The following is a 15,462-nucleotide window of genomic DNA, read 5'->3' as shown; positions in this document are numbered from 1 at the left end:
CCCCCCCCCCCCCCCGGCTCTGCTTCCCGTGGCCGTGGCCGGGGGGCCTGTAACCAGGTCCCAGCCTCGGCCCCAGGGCTCCCAGCCACGCTCCGCCCCGGCGGCCCCAGGCTCCAGCGGCCACGCTGCTTCCTTCTTCCTGGGTTCCAATGTCATCGCCTAGGCGACCGGGACGCTGCCTCCACAGCCTGCCCGCCCGGCCACGAGCCGCTGTGGGCCTCCCAGCCGCCCGGCCTCCCCTCCGCACCGACCGACCCCGACCCAGCCTCGGAGCCCAGGCCCTGCCAAGGTAGGCTTGGGCTCAGCCTGGCCGCCTCTCTCAGGCCTGAGCGTGGGGTCCTGTCCCGGCCTCCCTGCCACGCAGCAGCCACCCTGGGGCACAGAGCCCCCTCCCCACTGCCTCCCACGTGGCATCCAGGAATGGGGTGCCCTGCGGGCGCGGGTGGCAGACAGAGAGGCCGCGTCTGTGGTTCCACTGATGGGGCCTGGGCGGGGAAGGCCGGCCACTGGTGGCTGGCGCTTTGGAGAGCCATGTGCTCCCAGGGGGGCCCCAAGTGACTCAAATGGCCCTGGGTGGGGGCCAGGCGGGGTGGGGGCAGAAGCGGCTCCCGTGCGGCCGCCTCTTCTCCTTGGGCCTGCTGGGAACTCTCTCTGTCCACTTCCTGCCAAGGAGGCACGGCCTGCCCGGGCCAGGCGTCAGCGCTCCTAGGCTTCTTGTGTGGCTCAGTCGTGGTCGATAGGTGTGGCCGTCCCCCCTGCACAGGCCAGGGGACAGAGGTCCCACACGTGCAGGCTGACCCTGCAGCTGCTGCGGTGCGTTCGCCCACGCGAGCCAGCTGGGAAGGGGGTGCTGGGGCCACACACGTCCTCACCCCTCCCTCGCTGCCCGCTTTCCCAAGTGCTCCCTCCGTGTCTGCACCCCGCCAAGGCCTGCCTCACCGCCCGCCCGCCTCTGGGCTCGCCGGGCCCACGTGCGCCTGCCAGGGTGACCTTCTCCTCAAACACCCCACTGCGCCCCACTAGAGCTGAACCCCAAAACTTGATCCCCGCCGTCCCCAGGCTCAGGGACCTCTGTGCGGCCTCCAGAGGGCCCTGTCCCTTCTCCGGCCCACCTCGCTATTCCTGTCCCCCCCCCCCCAGCCCCCAAAGGCTGCCAGAGCCTGTCCCGGGCCGAGCTCCACCCCGTCAGCTGGGGCCCAGCTCAATGTCAGCTGGGGAGACCTGCAAATGACAGCGCTGATGTGGGCCTTCGAGTACCCTTGTGCTGGCCCTGGCCACACCCCTCACGGCACCCTTGACACTAGGGGGCAAAAGCTGGTTTGCTTGTCTGACCCCCAATAGAGGGGGCCTCCGGGGGGCAGGGCTGCCTGGGGGGAACCAGAGGAGGCTCAGACCCGGTCTTTGCACTTCCAAGCTGTGTTGCCCAGGGCAGGTGACCTACCCTCTCTGTGCTCCTGGAAGGGTGTCTGGAGAGTAGGGGTGCAGCTGTGCTTTCCTTCCTCCTGGGTTACTTGGGTGGTCAGGGTCAAGAAATACAGAGCGCTCCAGGCTGGGGCCGGGACGGCGTAAATGTGCGGTAGATTCTGGGCGTCGTTGTCAGAAAGATGTGGGGGCGCGGGGGTGGGGGGCAGGGAGGAGCTTGTGGGGCAGAGGCCGCTCTGTGCAACGCTGGTGGAGGTTTCTGGAGCGAGTGAGGGACGGATGGACCTTGGGCGAAGGCACGTGGGGTGTGCAGCGGACTCCAGGGCAGGCAGGGAACATATCGCAGGAGTCGGACTGATTGTCGGCAAAGCAGCCCGCGTCAGTGACGGGGGGGGGGGCAGGTGTCCAGAGCGCGGGAGGGTCTGTATGGGGGGGACCCATCTGAGGGGCGTCTCCTAGGAAAGTAGAGGTGTCTAGAGGAGGGTGGCTGGGAGGGATGACGGCTTGGGAACGATCATCCCAGAGCCCCGGCTGAGGGAGCTCCCGGGTTGTCTGGGGAGGGGAAGATTCCAGAGGACAGAGCAGGTACCTCCGACGGCGCTGTCCTGGCCTGTGGCAGGGTGACCCCTCGGGGCCGACACAGGGCCTGTGAGGGGAGGCTGGGAGGAGACAGAAAGGTGGGGTGCCCGGGAGCCCCGTGGATGAGAGGCAGCGTCTGGGCACTGGCCCCGGGCTCCAGGGCCACCCCCTTCAGGTGCCTGCCAGTCGCCTGCGCAGACAGCGGTCAGCTGTCACCCCAGCGTGCTGCACGAGCGCTCCTGGGCCCTGGGGACGCAGCAGCGACCGAGCCCTTGTGGGGCTGACGTGTGTGAGGAAGAAGGGGGCCCACCCCAGCCGCGGGGACGTTCTGAAGGTTTCTCCTGGGACGCGACTTCATCTGTCTCATTCTACAGGCACCTCATTCCTGCACAGACCAGGATGGGGAGCGGAGGCTCCGCTAACGAGTCAGGGCCGGGCCGGTGACCGTTGCTACCGCTTGGCCGGGGCCTGGCTGCTTCCTCCTCCGCTGCCGCCTGATTCTAAGTGGCCCCTGGTCAACTGCCACTCACCGCTGTTTCTCAGACTCGTGCTGGGTCTCTGGGTCTCTGCTTGCTGCGGCCAGGGACCACACACGGCAGGGAACAGAGGCTCAGAATGGGCAGCACACCCATCCACGGTCACACAGCCACAGAGCAGCAGGGGCGGGCTGCGTGGGCATGGACGGAGGGGGACACGGAGTGGGGGTGCGGGGCCGTGCCGAGCTGCAGAGCAGAAAACAACGGGACAGGAGCTGTGTGGCTTGGCGTGGCTTGGGGCGGGGGACTGGAGACAGGGCTCTGGTGGATCCGCAGAGGGCAGGGGCCCTGTACCCGCAGGTAGGGGCTTTGGGGTGCCGGGCGAAGAAAGGGGTGGGCCAGGGGCTTTCCAGGCAGGACGCATGGTGTGCAGGCTGAGGAGGTCGGGCCAGGTTGAGGGCAGGGGTTGAGAGCAAGGTTGGTGGAGCCAGACTACTGGGTATGGCTCTCGGCCCCGACTAGCTGTGTGCCCTTGGGCAGGTGCCCTCACCTCTCTGTGCACGTTTCCACACTGATAGTAAAATGAGCGGCAGATCTGCGGGTTTCACAGCCCCTTGGGGACGCTGTGCTGGTCAGCAAAGCTTGGCCGTTTCGGGGCTGGTTCCTCTTCCAAGAGCTGGTCTGCGACAGCCCTTTCCCACAGGGCTGTTGGGGCATCGCGAGCGGCCGAGGCCTGGACTCAGCCCCGGGAAGCCTGCGGTACCACTGTTTCCTTCCAGAACCGCACAAAGCCCACGTGGTCAGAGGCCTGCCTCGTGGATGCAGAGCCAACCCCTAGACTCAAAGCCAAACTGCTGACAACCTCACTCACGGCCCTCCAGACGGGCCCGGGTGCCAGGGGAAGGAGGCCACGGGCCATGACGGAGGCTGGTGGCCCGGGTAAGAGGCTGGCAGATGAGACGGGGCAGGGCCCGGGGGCTGGGGGGGGGCTCCTGGGGCGGCTCTGGAGGTCCCCCGCCCCCTTCTCATGGGCCCTGGCCCAGGAGGGAGAGAGGGCGGCTTAATCGGGTACCTCCAGCTGTTTTCATATTTCACAAGTGCACCCTGGCCCAGGGTGGGGAGGCTAAATTTGTCCCTCCTTCCCAGGGCTCGGTGTCCCCCCCGCGTGGGCAGAGGGGCGGCAGGGAGCCGTCTCTGGGGGACATGAGGCCCCTGGCCATGGCCCCCTCCCCGGGCCCTGCGGGATCCCATCTCTCCTGGGCCAGAATCTGGCCAGCCCTGTCCTGACCCAGCTTACCCCAGCCTGCGTGGCAAGGACGGCCCAGCTCTCCCGTGGCCACGTGGCCTGGGCCACAGGCGAGGGGGGGACAAAGGTGGCTGCTCCCTGAGGAGGGAGGCACTGGTGGGATCCTCCAGCGGGCCGCTCCCCACGCGGCCAGGACCACCCCTGCCGCGGCAGGAGGCGGGGGCAGCACAGGCCTCTCGGCACCGAGTGCCCTGAACGCCCCGAGAGAGTGTCCTGCTGGAATTCGGCGGGGCCACCGCCCGGGGCAGGGCGCCATCGCCCGGAGGGGTGGCCTGCCCCCTCTCCCCTAAGAGCGCCTGAGCCCTCCACCCAGGTAGGGGACTTCCAGGCGCCAGAACGTTCTCAGTGCCCTCAGGCTGGGGCCACAGGGGTGACTAGAAGGGGCCCAGCCCAGGATGGCCCCGGGTCCCCGCGCGATGGTCAGTCTGCTGCGTCACTGGTGGGGGAGGGGGCCCGTCACGGCCCTTGTGACAGAGCCGAGGAGACGATGTTGTGAGTGGGGGTCAGGATGGAGGTCCTCGGGCCTCCCGGCGTGCGGGCCCCTGGGTGGCTGGGGTGGGGTGCAGGGGGGTAGGGGCGTCGGCCCGGTCTCAGGCTCTGACGGCGGGAGGGGACTGCCACCCCCACGCACGGGTGCCTCTGTTTGCGGGGGTCTCGCAGGGGTCCCAGTTTCTCCGAGGTGGTGTTGGAGCCCAGGGCAGGTGGGGGGGAGGGGGAGGCGATCCTGCCGGCGCAGCAAGGTGTCCTGTGGCCGCACAGCGGAGAGGTGCTCCCCCACCGCCAGTGATGGGGCAGAGTGAGGGGCGCGCTGGCCAGGAGTCAGGGAGGACAGAGGCTTCCCGAGGAGGCTGGGGCCCAGCCTGGAGGACGCGGGTGGGGTGGGGGCCACGCGGGACGGGGTGGAGCCATGGAGGGGACACCTGGGGTCAGGGTGGGGTCATGGAGGGGACATGTAATGCCATGGAGGGGACACCTGGGGTCAGGGTGGGGTCATGGGGAGACACGTGGGCACAGGGTGGGGTCATGGAGGGGACATGTAGGGCCATGGAGGGGACACCTGGGGTCGGGGTGGGGGCCATGGAGGGGCCCCTGGGGTCAGCGTGGGGGTCATGGAGGGGCCACGTGGGGACGGGGTTGGGGTCATGGAGGGGACACATATGGACAAGGCAGGGAACAGGGTGGGGATGGTGAAGGGACATGTGGGCACAGGGTTGAGGGCATGGAGGGCACCTGTGGGGACGAGGCAGGGGCAGGGAGGTGACATGTGGGGACAGGTGGGGGAACGGAGAAGACATGGGGCAGAACATGCGGATAGTGAGGGGACATGAGGGGACAGAGCAGGGAGGGAGGGGCGGGGGACAGGGGAGACGGATGGGGGCAGGGAGGGGGACACGGGGGACAGGTAGGGACAGAGAGGGGACAGGGTAGCAGGCGGGGAGGGAAGTGTGGGACGGGGTGTGACAGGTGATGTGAACACGCAGGCCCTGTGCAGGGCGTGGCCCGTGTCTTCCCCGTGGCGCTGACCTTGGACCAGCGGGCTCCCCGCTGCGAGGGGCTGCGTGCCCCCCACGATGTTGGGGGGAGCTCCACTCCCCCCAGCAGTGACTGAAAACGAAAAGATCAGTAGATGTCAGGTCTCCTGGGGAGAAAACCCGTGAGTCACACTGAGCGGTTGAAAGTGGGAGAGGACGACGCCCCCGCTCCAGGGCGCCCACGACCGGCCTGGGGCTCGTTCCGTCCAAGATGCTGCGTCTGCACTTTATGACTCTTATGACCTGGAGCGTTTTCTCACGTCGGCACTCACCCCCCCACACACACATGTGCAGTTTCTAAGATGAGTCGCAGCGTTTGCAGAAGCAATTTCCATTAGGTGTGAGAGCCACGTTTCCATCGTGAGCATGCTCCCAAATTTAAAACGCAGGCCTTTGGGGCTGGGGGGGCTTTACAGGAAGAGGCTTTGGAGTTGGTGTGCTGTCCGTGGCCGGAATGCTGCCGTGGGGACAGGGAAGACCCTGTCCCGTGGAGAGAAGAGGGGGGCCCACAGGGTCCGGCGTCTCTGCAGCCCCCAGCCTCGCCCCAACATCGCACACCCCCTTCCTCACACCCTGGCAGGAGCCCCAGGCGCCCACAGGGACGGGGTCTGCAGCTCCGTGGACTCGTGGTCAGTGGCCTGGGTTCAGGGCAACTGGCGAGTTTCCCAGGGAAACTGGAAATCGTGGGGCTCCGTGGCTTCCTGGCTCCAGCCCCATGGCGCCCGGTGAGCAGGGCAGGGCCGGCTTCTGCCAGGGAAGAACCTGAATGCAAGTCGCCAGTGGAGCTGGTGGCTGTCCTCAGAGTGGGCACTGGGGGCCTGGGGGGCAGGTGAGGGCGGGCCCGGGGGGCCCGCGGGGCGGGTGAGGGCGGGCCTATGGGATGCTCTCTCCTCGAGGGTCTGTCTCAGAGTCCTGGTGAACCTCGGGTCGGGTGTAGAGATGCAGGGTTCTGAGCCCCGTCCGTGGAGCCCCGTGGAGGGGCCCAGTCTGTGCGTCCCTCTGCCGTGGACGTGGTGGGCGGAGTCCCGTGACGCACGGTCCTTGGTGTCGGCTTGTCTCACACGGCACGATGTTCTCAAGGCTCACGCACGCTGCAGCGGGTGTCCACGCCTCCTCATGACCCAGCAACGCCCCGCTGTGTGGATGGACCGTGTCTGTCTGTCCATTCGTCTGTGCTGCACATTTGGGCCGTTGGCATCTTTACTGCAGTTAGTGTGGCCGTGAAGGGGAACTTCCTTGCAGGGTCTTGCCGGCCATTTGCTGTGTGACGTTAGCCAAGTGTTTTCCATCTCTGGGCTTGGATGGTCCATCTGCAAAACGAGTCGAGCCTCGGGTCAGCACGCACGACCCGCACACCAGTGCCCCCTCCGCCCCCCACGGGGAAGGGGAGGCGGCCTTCTGCCCAGCCTCAGCGCGGCACTCTTCTGCCTCCTAGCAGACCTCCGCATCCCCAGCTCCACCCCCGACGCTCACCTCCGCTGGGCTTTGGATGGCTCGGCTCAGCTGGGGGTGGGAGTGACCTCCCCAGAATAGGAAGCTTGCACGTGAGCCCGGCCCAGCCTTGTTAAACCCCTTGTGGGCAGAGCGTGTGCCGAAGGTGTGTGTGCAGTCAGGGTTGGCTAACTTATCCGGACTCTGAGGAAACTACTCCATCAGCCCTGTGCGCAGGGCTGTGCTGTGCGACCTCAGCCGGCCGCTTAACCTCTCTGAGCCTGTCTTCTGAAAAGAGGGCCGCATGGTCTCGGTGCCTGTGGTAGAGCTGGTTCAGGGCCTGTGCTTTCTAAGCGGCTGCCCCAGGCCCTCCTGTTCGGCCGGCCTTGGCCCTGGGGCCTCCTTTCGCCAGGGCCCAGCCCCTGAGGCGGCCCTCCCTGCTCATGCCACCGCTCTGGAGACCAGCGGCCTGGCACGTGGCGGCCCCGGGAGAGTGCCACAGACCTCCACCAGCACCCGCCTACCTGGGGACGAAGTGACAGATTGCGGGCGTGCCCTCCCTCCCCCGACGGCTCTGGGCAGGTCTGGGCCTGCCCGCTTGGGCACTGCCAGGCAGACGGCCAGGCTGATTCCCGTGGCCCTGTGCCAAGGACCCGGAGGCAGGCCGAGGGGAGACACCACCTGGGCCTGGGTGGGCAGCGCGTGGGGCGCTCTGTGGCCCTGCCCCTCCCCACCCCCGGAGGACAGGGGCCCCAGTGGTCCTGGCCTGGGCAAGGCCATGGCGGGTGGGGGCTGGGCATGGAGGCTGCCGGGAGAGGAGACCCTGGGGACAAAGGCCAGTGTGTCTGCGCATCTCCTGTGGCGGGGGGGGGGGGGGCCACCAGGCAGTGATTCTGCTGCCGTGACCGCTTCACAGCATTGGCCTTGGGTCGCCTCGTGGGATCCGAATTGCTTTTGTGTCCAGGCCGTGGGGAGGACCCTGTCTCCGAGGTGGACGGCACACGCCCTCCCAGGAGGGAGTGACCCGGGGCCTGAACCATCCTCGTGTCCTGGGGCGTCAGGAGTCCCCAAGCCCGGCTTGAGCCCCGAAGCCCAAACCCGGAGACGGAGCTCATAATGATGGGGACCACAGCTGTTGGGGTGTTTGCTGTGATCTGGGCACAGGCCCCGCACGCAGCACCTGTTTACTCCCGAGCTCCCACAGGCCCCGCGGCCCCGATGTCACCCCCACCTGGGAGGTGGTGGCTCTGAGAAGCCCCTGCCGACCCAGGCACCACCACCCCCAACCTGGGTCTGGGGTCAGGCCCACTCGTCTGCAAGGCTAGACCCGCCCCTGGAAAGGGGAGGACGGATGGGGGTGTGAAGGGGTGCCCCACGTCGGCCCCCCAGGAGGCTGCAGGAGGGCGGAGGCCGGCCTTCCCTCAGCACCCACTGTCCTTCCCTCCCCGCAGAGCCAGCTGCCCTCCGGGCCGGGTGAGGGGAAGATGTCCCAGCCCCCCGCTGCCGCCGATGAGGGGGCCACGTTCGAGCACCTGTGGAGCTCCTTGTGAGTACCGTCTCCGGCCGCCCCGGGCCAGCCCCGGGCAGGGCAGGGTGAGGGGGGCTTCCTCCTGGGGGTGTGGGGCCCGAAGTCTGGGCTCGTTCCTCCGACCAGCACCCCCGGGCCAGGAGAGGTCCAGGGGACAGAGCTCACATGTGGCCACGCCTGCCGGGCGTGGACACTAGCCCTGGCGAGGCCGGCAGAGGAGGGAGGGGGCGGGAGCCGAGGGTTGGGGGGAAGAAGCAAAGGAGGCAGATCATGGGCTGAGGCTTAGCTCAGGAGCCCTCGGCCTGGGCGCTCTGGAGCTGATGGCTCTGCCCCCTCTTCCCAGGGAACCAGACAGCACCTACTTCGACCTTCCCCAGCCAAGCCAGGGAAGCAGCGAGGTGGTGAGCGGCACGGAGGCCGGCATGGACGTCTTCGATCTGCAGGGCATGACCACGCCCGTCATGGTGAGTGGGGCTGCCGTCCGCGGGGGTCTTAGGGTGGGGGCGGTGAGTGCGGACTGTCCTGCCTTAGGAGCTTGCAGAGCAGAGTCCGAGGGAAACTGCACTCAGGTGTACAGCCTCCTCCGTAGGTTTGTCAGGACATTTCAGTTACAAAATACAAAATGTATCAGCTCATGAAACTGTTAGTCCAAGGGTAGGAATGGATTCAGGCATGGCTGGATCCAGGTGTTGCAACAGCTGCCTCCGTGTCTCTTGCCCTGCTTTCTCCACGAGGGTTTGTTCTTGGGCAGCCGCTAGTCCCTGCGGATCGGTACCAGGCTCCAGCGGCGGCTCCGTCCCCGTCGGGGGGACTGCTCTGAGCCACACGTGTGCCTCTGAGCAGCCTGGGGCCCGTGAGCAGGGGCCCCTCCCGCCACAGGGCCTGAGCAATGGGGAAGACTGAGGTCCTACTTCCAGAGGAGGGGCGCTGGCCGGGGCGTGGAGGGGCCGCCGAGGCCCCGACACCCTGCTGCCATGTCTCAGGTCTGCCACCCTTGCGTTCCTCTTGGCACGAAGGCGGGGCTGTGCTGCCTGGGTGCTGGCCACGCCCCTGCTCCTCTCCCTGGGCACCCGCTGCAGGGCGCTGCTGCGCCAGAGGGAGGTTGCGGGCGGGCGGAATGCGAGACGGGGGTGTAAGGCCCCCTGCCCCAGGGAGACCTAGGAATGCCGGCTGCCTCCAGCCCCCAGGCGGCCGCTTCCCCGGGCGGCAGCTGTGCGGGCCCCTGGCCTCGCCGCGGCCCAGCGGTCCGTGTCAGGAGCCGGGGCCCGGGAAGGAGGCAGTGCTGGGAAGGCTGGAGGCGCGGAGGGCCCGGCCCCCTTTCCCTAAAGCCCCCCCCCCGTCCAGAAGCTGGAGCCGCTCAGCCCCGCACACCCCGTCTGAGGTGCTGTGAGCATCCGGCAGACAGCGAGGACCATGTGGGCTCCAGTGAGCTTGTGAACAAGCCACGGCGAAGCTGGGGGCGGGGGGCAGGAGGGTCCCCGTGTCCTCTGTTGTGTCGATCGAAGACCCGGGGCTGGCCCACACGGGACTTGGGCAGGGGCAGCCGGGCAGTGGGGGTTCGGCAGGCAGGGGGCCCCTGTGACGTCCGTTCCTCTGAGGAACCTTTCACGCTGGATCTGAGAACTCTGACTGCCCGGCCCGGCCTCCTGCTCACTCAGGGAACCATTACAGTGAAAGCAGCCCACCTGCCTTCAGCACCTGTTTGTTCCCATTTTACAGGTGGGCAAACCGAGACAGATGGTGGGAAAGGGTTGGCCTCGATGGGCCGGGGTGGTGTCATCCTGGACCAGGATGCAAAGGTGCAAACTCTGTCCTGCCCCCACCAGCACCTTCCCCCAGGGGCCGAGGGTCCTGACCTCTGCCTCCCAGGACACCTGCCCCCGGACCTCAGTGTCCTCCCCAGCAGAGCAGAAGTGGTGCCGCCGGCTGGCCGAGCCCGGGGCACCCACCTGGGGGCGGCCCCCAGGCATCTCCCCAGGCGCCAGTGCTGTGGCTGGACCCGCCCTTCTCTGTACACAGCAGGAGCCTTGCCATCGCTCTCAGGGCTGGAAGGTTCAAGGCGGGCCAGGGCCACACCCCGGGAGAGAGAAAATCAGGCAGCGTAGGGAGGTTTTGCCTTTATGGGGCTGGGGGTGGGGCCTGGCTTTCAGGGGCTCACTCTTTATTAGTGAATTTAAAACATACAAGCGGATTTAAAGCCCAGGAGGGGAAAAGCAGGGTCACGCGAGGTCAGTTTCTAGAACACTGAGGGCTTTCTAACGGGGGAGCTGCCTGGCAGGGGCGGCCCGGCCCTTCCTCTGGCTGGGCAGCCGGCCGCACGTTTACTCCAGACGGGGGTCTGCCGAGTGGCCGCCTCGCCGTCAGGCGCTTCCGTGACAATACAATAGCCAACCGCCAGGTGCTGGCTACGTCCACTCTGGGCAGGGGCGGGGGCTCCAGGGGCAGAGGACCCTAGAATAGTCTCCTAAGAGGTCTGCCTCCTGCGTTTGGGAAGCAGCCCCGCTCATGCCATGGAGGGCAGAGGAGCCTGGAGACCCCAGCAGCGGCAGGAGCGGGTGGGGGGGGTCTGCTCTCCAACAGGCAGAGGCAGCAGCTCTGGGCTCCTGAGGGGTGGGGTGCGCTCCCCCAGTCCGCCCGGGAGCGTGCCCGGCGCTGAGCACGTCTGGGCTGGGAACAGAGGGGATGCGCCTCTTAGCAGACGTCACGCAGAAATACCTGCGTGCTGAGCTCCGGCCACAGAGGAGGGGTTCCCTGACCACCTGGCCAGCCTCGGCCTCATCCTGACCCCTGCCCGGCCCCGTCGTGGGAGCGGCCGCTGGTCTGGGGCGGGCACCGTGCAGAGAGCTTGCCTCAGGCTCCCCTTCACCCTCTGGTGGCCGACGCAACCCAACGGAGGAGGCCCAGCAGCCGGGGCAGAGGGGGTGCCTGGCCGCCTGGCCGCAGGGCCCCTACCCGATGTGTCCAGGGCGCAGTGCTGGTGTTGAGTCCCGCCTGGCGTCCAGGAGGGCCCGGCTCCCTCCCCACCTGCCCGCTCAGGGGGAGGCGGTAGCCCCAGCCTGGTGACCTTAGATGAGAGAGTTCCCAGGCCAGGCCCTGGAGCCAGTCACCCAGGCCTGGCCAGCGCAGTAGTCGTGACTCAGCCGGAGGCTGGTGTAAAAGCTCGCGCGTCGCGCCCCCCGCCGCCGCCGAGCTGGTGGCCTCTGTGCTGACGGACCGGCCCCCAGTCCTGGGGCTGGTCCCGAAACAAGGCAGAGCCTAGACAGGTGCAGTCCTTGAGTGGGGGACGTCCGTCCTCCAGGCGCTTTCCGCCGTCTGGGGCCTCGGGCGCCTCCGCTGTTTGCCGGGCAATCGGCAGATTCCTTCCCTCAGGACGGGACGCCTCCTGAGTGGCGCCCCCTCCACCGTCAGAAGAGAGGCCACTGCAGGCCCACGGGATGCCCTTACCCGGCGCGTCAATGGCCAGTGGGGACAGGCAGAGTGGATGAGGGCCCGCCCGAAGAGCCAGTCTGTCCCGGGTTCACGTCCCCCACGACTCAGCCTCCGTGTCCCTGCCCGGGGAGCTGAGATGACAGGTGTGGGCCCAGCCCTGCGGGAAGGACGGCTCATCGTCCTCGGACCTCCCTGCCACCCGGTCCGGCAGTAAAGAGGACAGGCCCCCACGGGCGGGCCTCGGAGGAGTCCCGAGCACAGATTCTTGGCGGGACGGTGAGCTCGAGGTCCCACCTGTCCACACGGCTGACGTGGCACGAGTGAGGCCCCCGGATGCACCCCATCCCTGCCCCTTTTCTGCCAGGTGACGCACACAGGGGCCTCAGTTTCCTTGTCTGTACGTCCAGCGGGGGTCGCAAGGTCGAGGGTGGTGCCTGGCCTCAGGCCGCATGTGACGAAGCTGGATGTGGGGTGGCGGAGGCAGGGGCGAGGCCCCAGGTCCAAGAGCACTGCTCCCCCAGCGAGGACCCGACGCCCCAGGGCCTCTGTCGCCCCTTGCCCTCCTCCGGGCCCCTGTGGGCCAAGGCCTTGCCCTGGTGGTGGCCTTGGGTTCTTGCCACGCCTGCCTGCCCCACGTGCCTCCCCCTCAGGCCCCCCCCCCAGTGCCAGGAGCTCTCAGCCAGGGCCTGCCACATCCCGAGAGGGAGAGCAGAGAAAAGTCTCCCCGGGCCTTGGCTCCGCGGGGACTCGGGAGGGCGGTGGGCTGGCCTGGCGGAGGGGCAGTCTTGTAGGGTCTGCACTGGCCCTGGAGGCTCCCACGGTCGGGGCGGGGGGCGCAGACAGGATGAAGCCCTCCATCGTGAAGCCTGGGCTGAGGGCCTGCGAGTCTCCTCTGAGTCCCTGTGTCAAAATGCAGGCCAGGCTCTTGGGGGGGGGGGGCTTCTCAGCTCTGATGATGCGTGAAAGGGGGAGTTGGCCCGTGGCCAGCCTAGGCCCGGTGGCTCGCCTCCCCCACCCCTCCTCCCAGCATCTCACCCGGCAGAGTCCCCTCCCCCCGCACCCCTTCCCGCCTCTCCTGGCGCCTCTTCTCTGGTGACAGCTGTTGTGGGCAGGTGGGCCACAGGGGGTAGGGCTGTGGCTGGCAGGGGCGGCACACACAGCTGACCGTGCCGGGGCCCCACCCTCTCCTGCTGCCCAGCCAGGCGGCCCCCCCGGGGACCGAGACCCCAGCAGGGGCGGGGCAGGCCTTCCTGGCCTGGGGGCGCATTTCTCCCAGGTGCAGAAGGGAGGTGTCCTCAGGCCCCCAGAAGGGGGCAGGTGCGCAGACGGAGGGAAAGGACGCCCCCTCCTCAGGGAAGGTGTGCAGCTCAAGGTCGGCTCCGGGAGCCTCAGCCTGCCTGCCGTCTGCAGCGAGCCCCACGCAGCCCTCCCTCCTACTGTGGGGGGATCCCCTTCGGGGCGCACGGAGCCGAGTCCCAGCCGGCCGCCCGCTCGAGGAGCCGACTCCGTGGCATCCTCCAAGGGGCAAGCAGAGCCCCCCACCCCTGGGTGGTCAGGACGCAGTACGGGGAGTTTGGCCCTAAGCTGGCACGTCACGTCAGCGGCGCCCTTCCTGCGCCCGTGAGAGGGGGAAGAAGTACCCCACCTCATCTCCGTGGCCACAGGCGGCCACGGGCCGCCACTCCCACGTGGAAGTGGACGGTGGGGAGGAGCCTCCAGCGAGTTAGTCAGGAGAGCAGGTCCCAAGGCCCAGTGGGCCACCTGGGAGGCCGCCCGGAGGAAGCAGCCGAGGACCAAGTGGGGAGGGGGCCCAGTTCTGAGGACAGAGCCCCCCGCGCCCCTGTCCCTGCGCCCCGAGTTGCCGAGACCTGGGACACGTGCGCAGGAGGTGGGCGCTGCTTGGGAAGATGCCAGAGTCAGGCACCTCTGCATGTGGAGACAAGCTCTCTGTTGCTCTGGGGACCCAGCCTGGCCCAGGCTCCTGGCGTGGGGGCCCTGAGGCCCCGGGTGCCCGGAGCCTCCTCTGTGCTGCCCCCACAGCCTGGGTGGGGCACGGACCCTCAGGGCATCCCAGGCTGCTGAGTATCAGCGAGGCCTGCGTCCCGTCTGGCGCAGGGACCCCTTCCGCTCCCTGGCTGTAGGCAGAGTTCAGTCCCCGGTGGCTGCTCCCGAGGGCCACCGTTCTCAGCTCCTGGGGCTGCCTGCCATCCCCTGCCCCACAGCCTGGTGGTGCACTTCTTCAGGCCATTTCTAGGATGTCTCCCTGACCTCCTTGAAGGGCTCGCCTGATTAGGCCTGGCCCACCTGAATACTCTCCCTTCTGATCAGCTCAGAGTTGGCTGGGTTTGGAACCTAATCACAGGGCTGTCATCACATTTACAGCACCTCCCAAGGACGGGGGGATGCAGGGCACAGACCTGGAGCGGGAATCTCGGGGCCCCCTCAGGATTGAGTTCCTACACCCGGGTCCCCTGTGTGCCACCCAGTGCCTATTCCTGGGGTCTCTCACGTCAAATTCTTCTTTCCTTTGCTTTCTCCTTTTGGCTTTTACAAACCCAGCATGATTAAGAAGGCAGCCGACCTCCCCCGTGCCAGCTTCCCTGCACGGAGCCCCAGCTGGAGGTGGTGCCCTGACTGGGGAGCCCAGGGGGTCCCAGCTGTGAGAGGTTGGGGTTCAAACCCTCCTCCTTTGCTCCTCCGTGCCTCCGTATCCCTCCACCCCGCCCCCCTGCCCAGCCCACGAGGCCCCCCCTTCCCATCTTCAAGCATTCCGGGCAAGGAAGGCTCTCGGCTACCTGCTGCCTCCACAGAGCCCCCACCCCGGGCCTCTGCAGCCTCCCTCTGCAGCCTCTGCTTCCCTCCGTGTCTCACTGTGAGCGGTGGGCACCGGCGCACCGGGAGCCGGCAGCCAGGGGCCACGGGGGTGAGTCCGGGCCGGCGGGGGGTGTCTCTGCTGCACCCCCAGGACCCTTGCACAGGCTCTCTCTCCTCTGCTGGAGGAGCCCGGGGACTGGGCTGGCAGCAGATGCCCTGCTGAGTCTCGGGTGGAGCCTCCCTCGACCCTGAGCCCCCCGGGAGGCTGGAGCTGGAAGGCAAGCATCTCCGGGCCATCTTTCCAGCACCTCGGTGGTCTTGTTTGGAGTGGGGGGAGCTTGGAAACTTGAGGCTGGCCTGTCCAGTTTCACGTGGTTTCATATAACTGTATAACTAGTGTCCCGTCTGCTTCCAGGGACGGTTCCGGCCTCCACCCCAAAGGCTACTTTGAGCCAGAGACGGTGACATTGGGTTGGAGATTCAGACTCCAGAAAGGGGGTAGTGCTGGCCCTGCCGGAGCCCCCAGCTGGGGGACCAGGGTCGTGCAGCCCCGGAGGGACTGAGGGCCTGGAGGCCAGCACACTCTCCCCCTTCTGGGCCACATCCCTGTCTCCAGGGGCTTGGCACCAGTGGGGCAAGGCCAGCATCAGCCCGGGCAGGGCTGGGGCTCCGGGACTCTGGTCCTCCGGCTCGATCCACTGCCCTGAGCCGCGCCCAGGCTGCTCGCTCCGGTCCAGGGGGGCCCCGGCCTCCTGGGGTGCCTCTCCTCTCTGTTCAGCCCTTGGCGTGGCCCAGGGGACCACATGCGCCCGCAGCAGGAAGGAGATTTGCTCCGCCCAGGACGCCAGGGCCTCAGCACCATCCCTTCCCTCTGGGGTGGCCCGGCCTCCCCTCTCTGGGTCTCAAGAGCCTGGACCCGCCCCCTTGCCCTCAGGGCCACAGGCC

General features: G+C 67.9%; 1 protein-coding gene across 1 annotated transcript in view; it reads left to right on the top strand.

Annotated features, from left to right (window-relative positions):
- The window catches only part of LOC120242588 (tumor protein p73-like), a gene marked incomplete at its 3' end in the record, with an annotated part of 38,962 nt that overhangs the window by 10,620 nt on the left and 12,880 nt on the right, over window positions 1-15,462 (top strand). Inside the window, exons 2-3 of the mRNA XM_039248449.1 lie at window positions 8,198-8,292; window positions 8,618-8,738. Coding sequence (XP_039104380.1) covers window positions 8,231-8,292; window positions 8,618-8,738 — 183 coding nt within the window. The remainder of the gene's footprint in view (window positions 1-8,197; window positions 8,293-8,617; window positions 8,739-15,462) is intronic.

Source organism: Hyaena hyaena, unplaced genomic scaffold, assembly GCF_003009895.1.
Source record: "Hyaena hyaena isolate Hyena2069 unplaced genomic scaffold, ASM300989v1 scaffold_308, whole genome shotgun sequence".
Taxonomy (NCBI): Eukaryota; Metazoa; Chordata; class Mammalia; order Carnivora; family Hyaenidae; genus Hyaena; species Hyaena hyaena.
The sequence above is the reverse complement of the archived record's forward strand: the minus strand, read 5'-3'. Positions and strand labels throughout refer to the sequence as shown.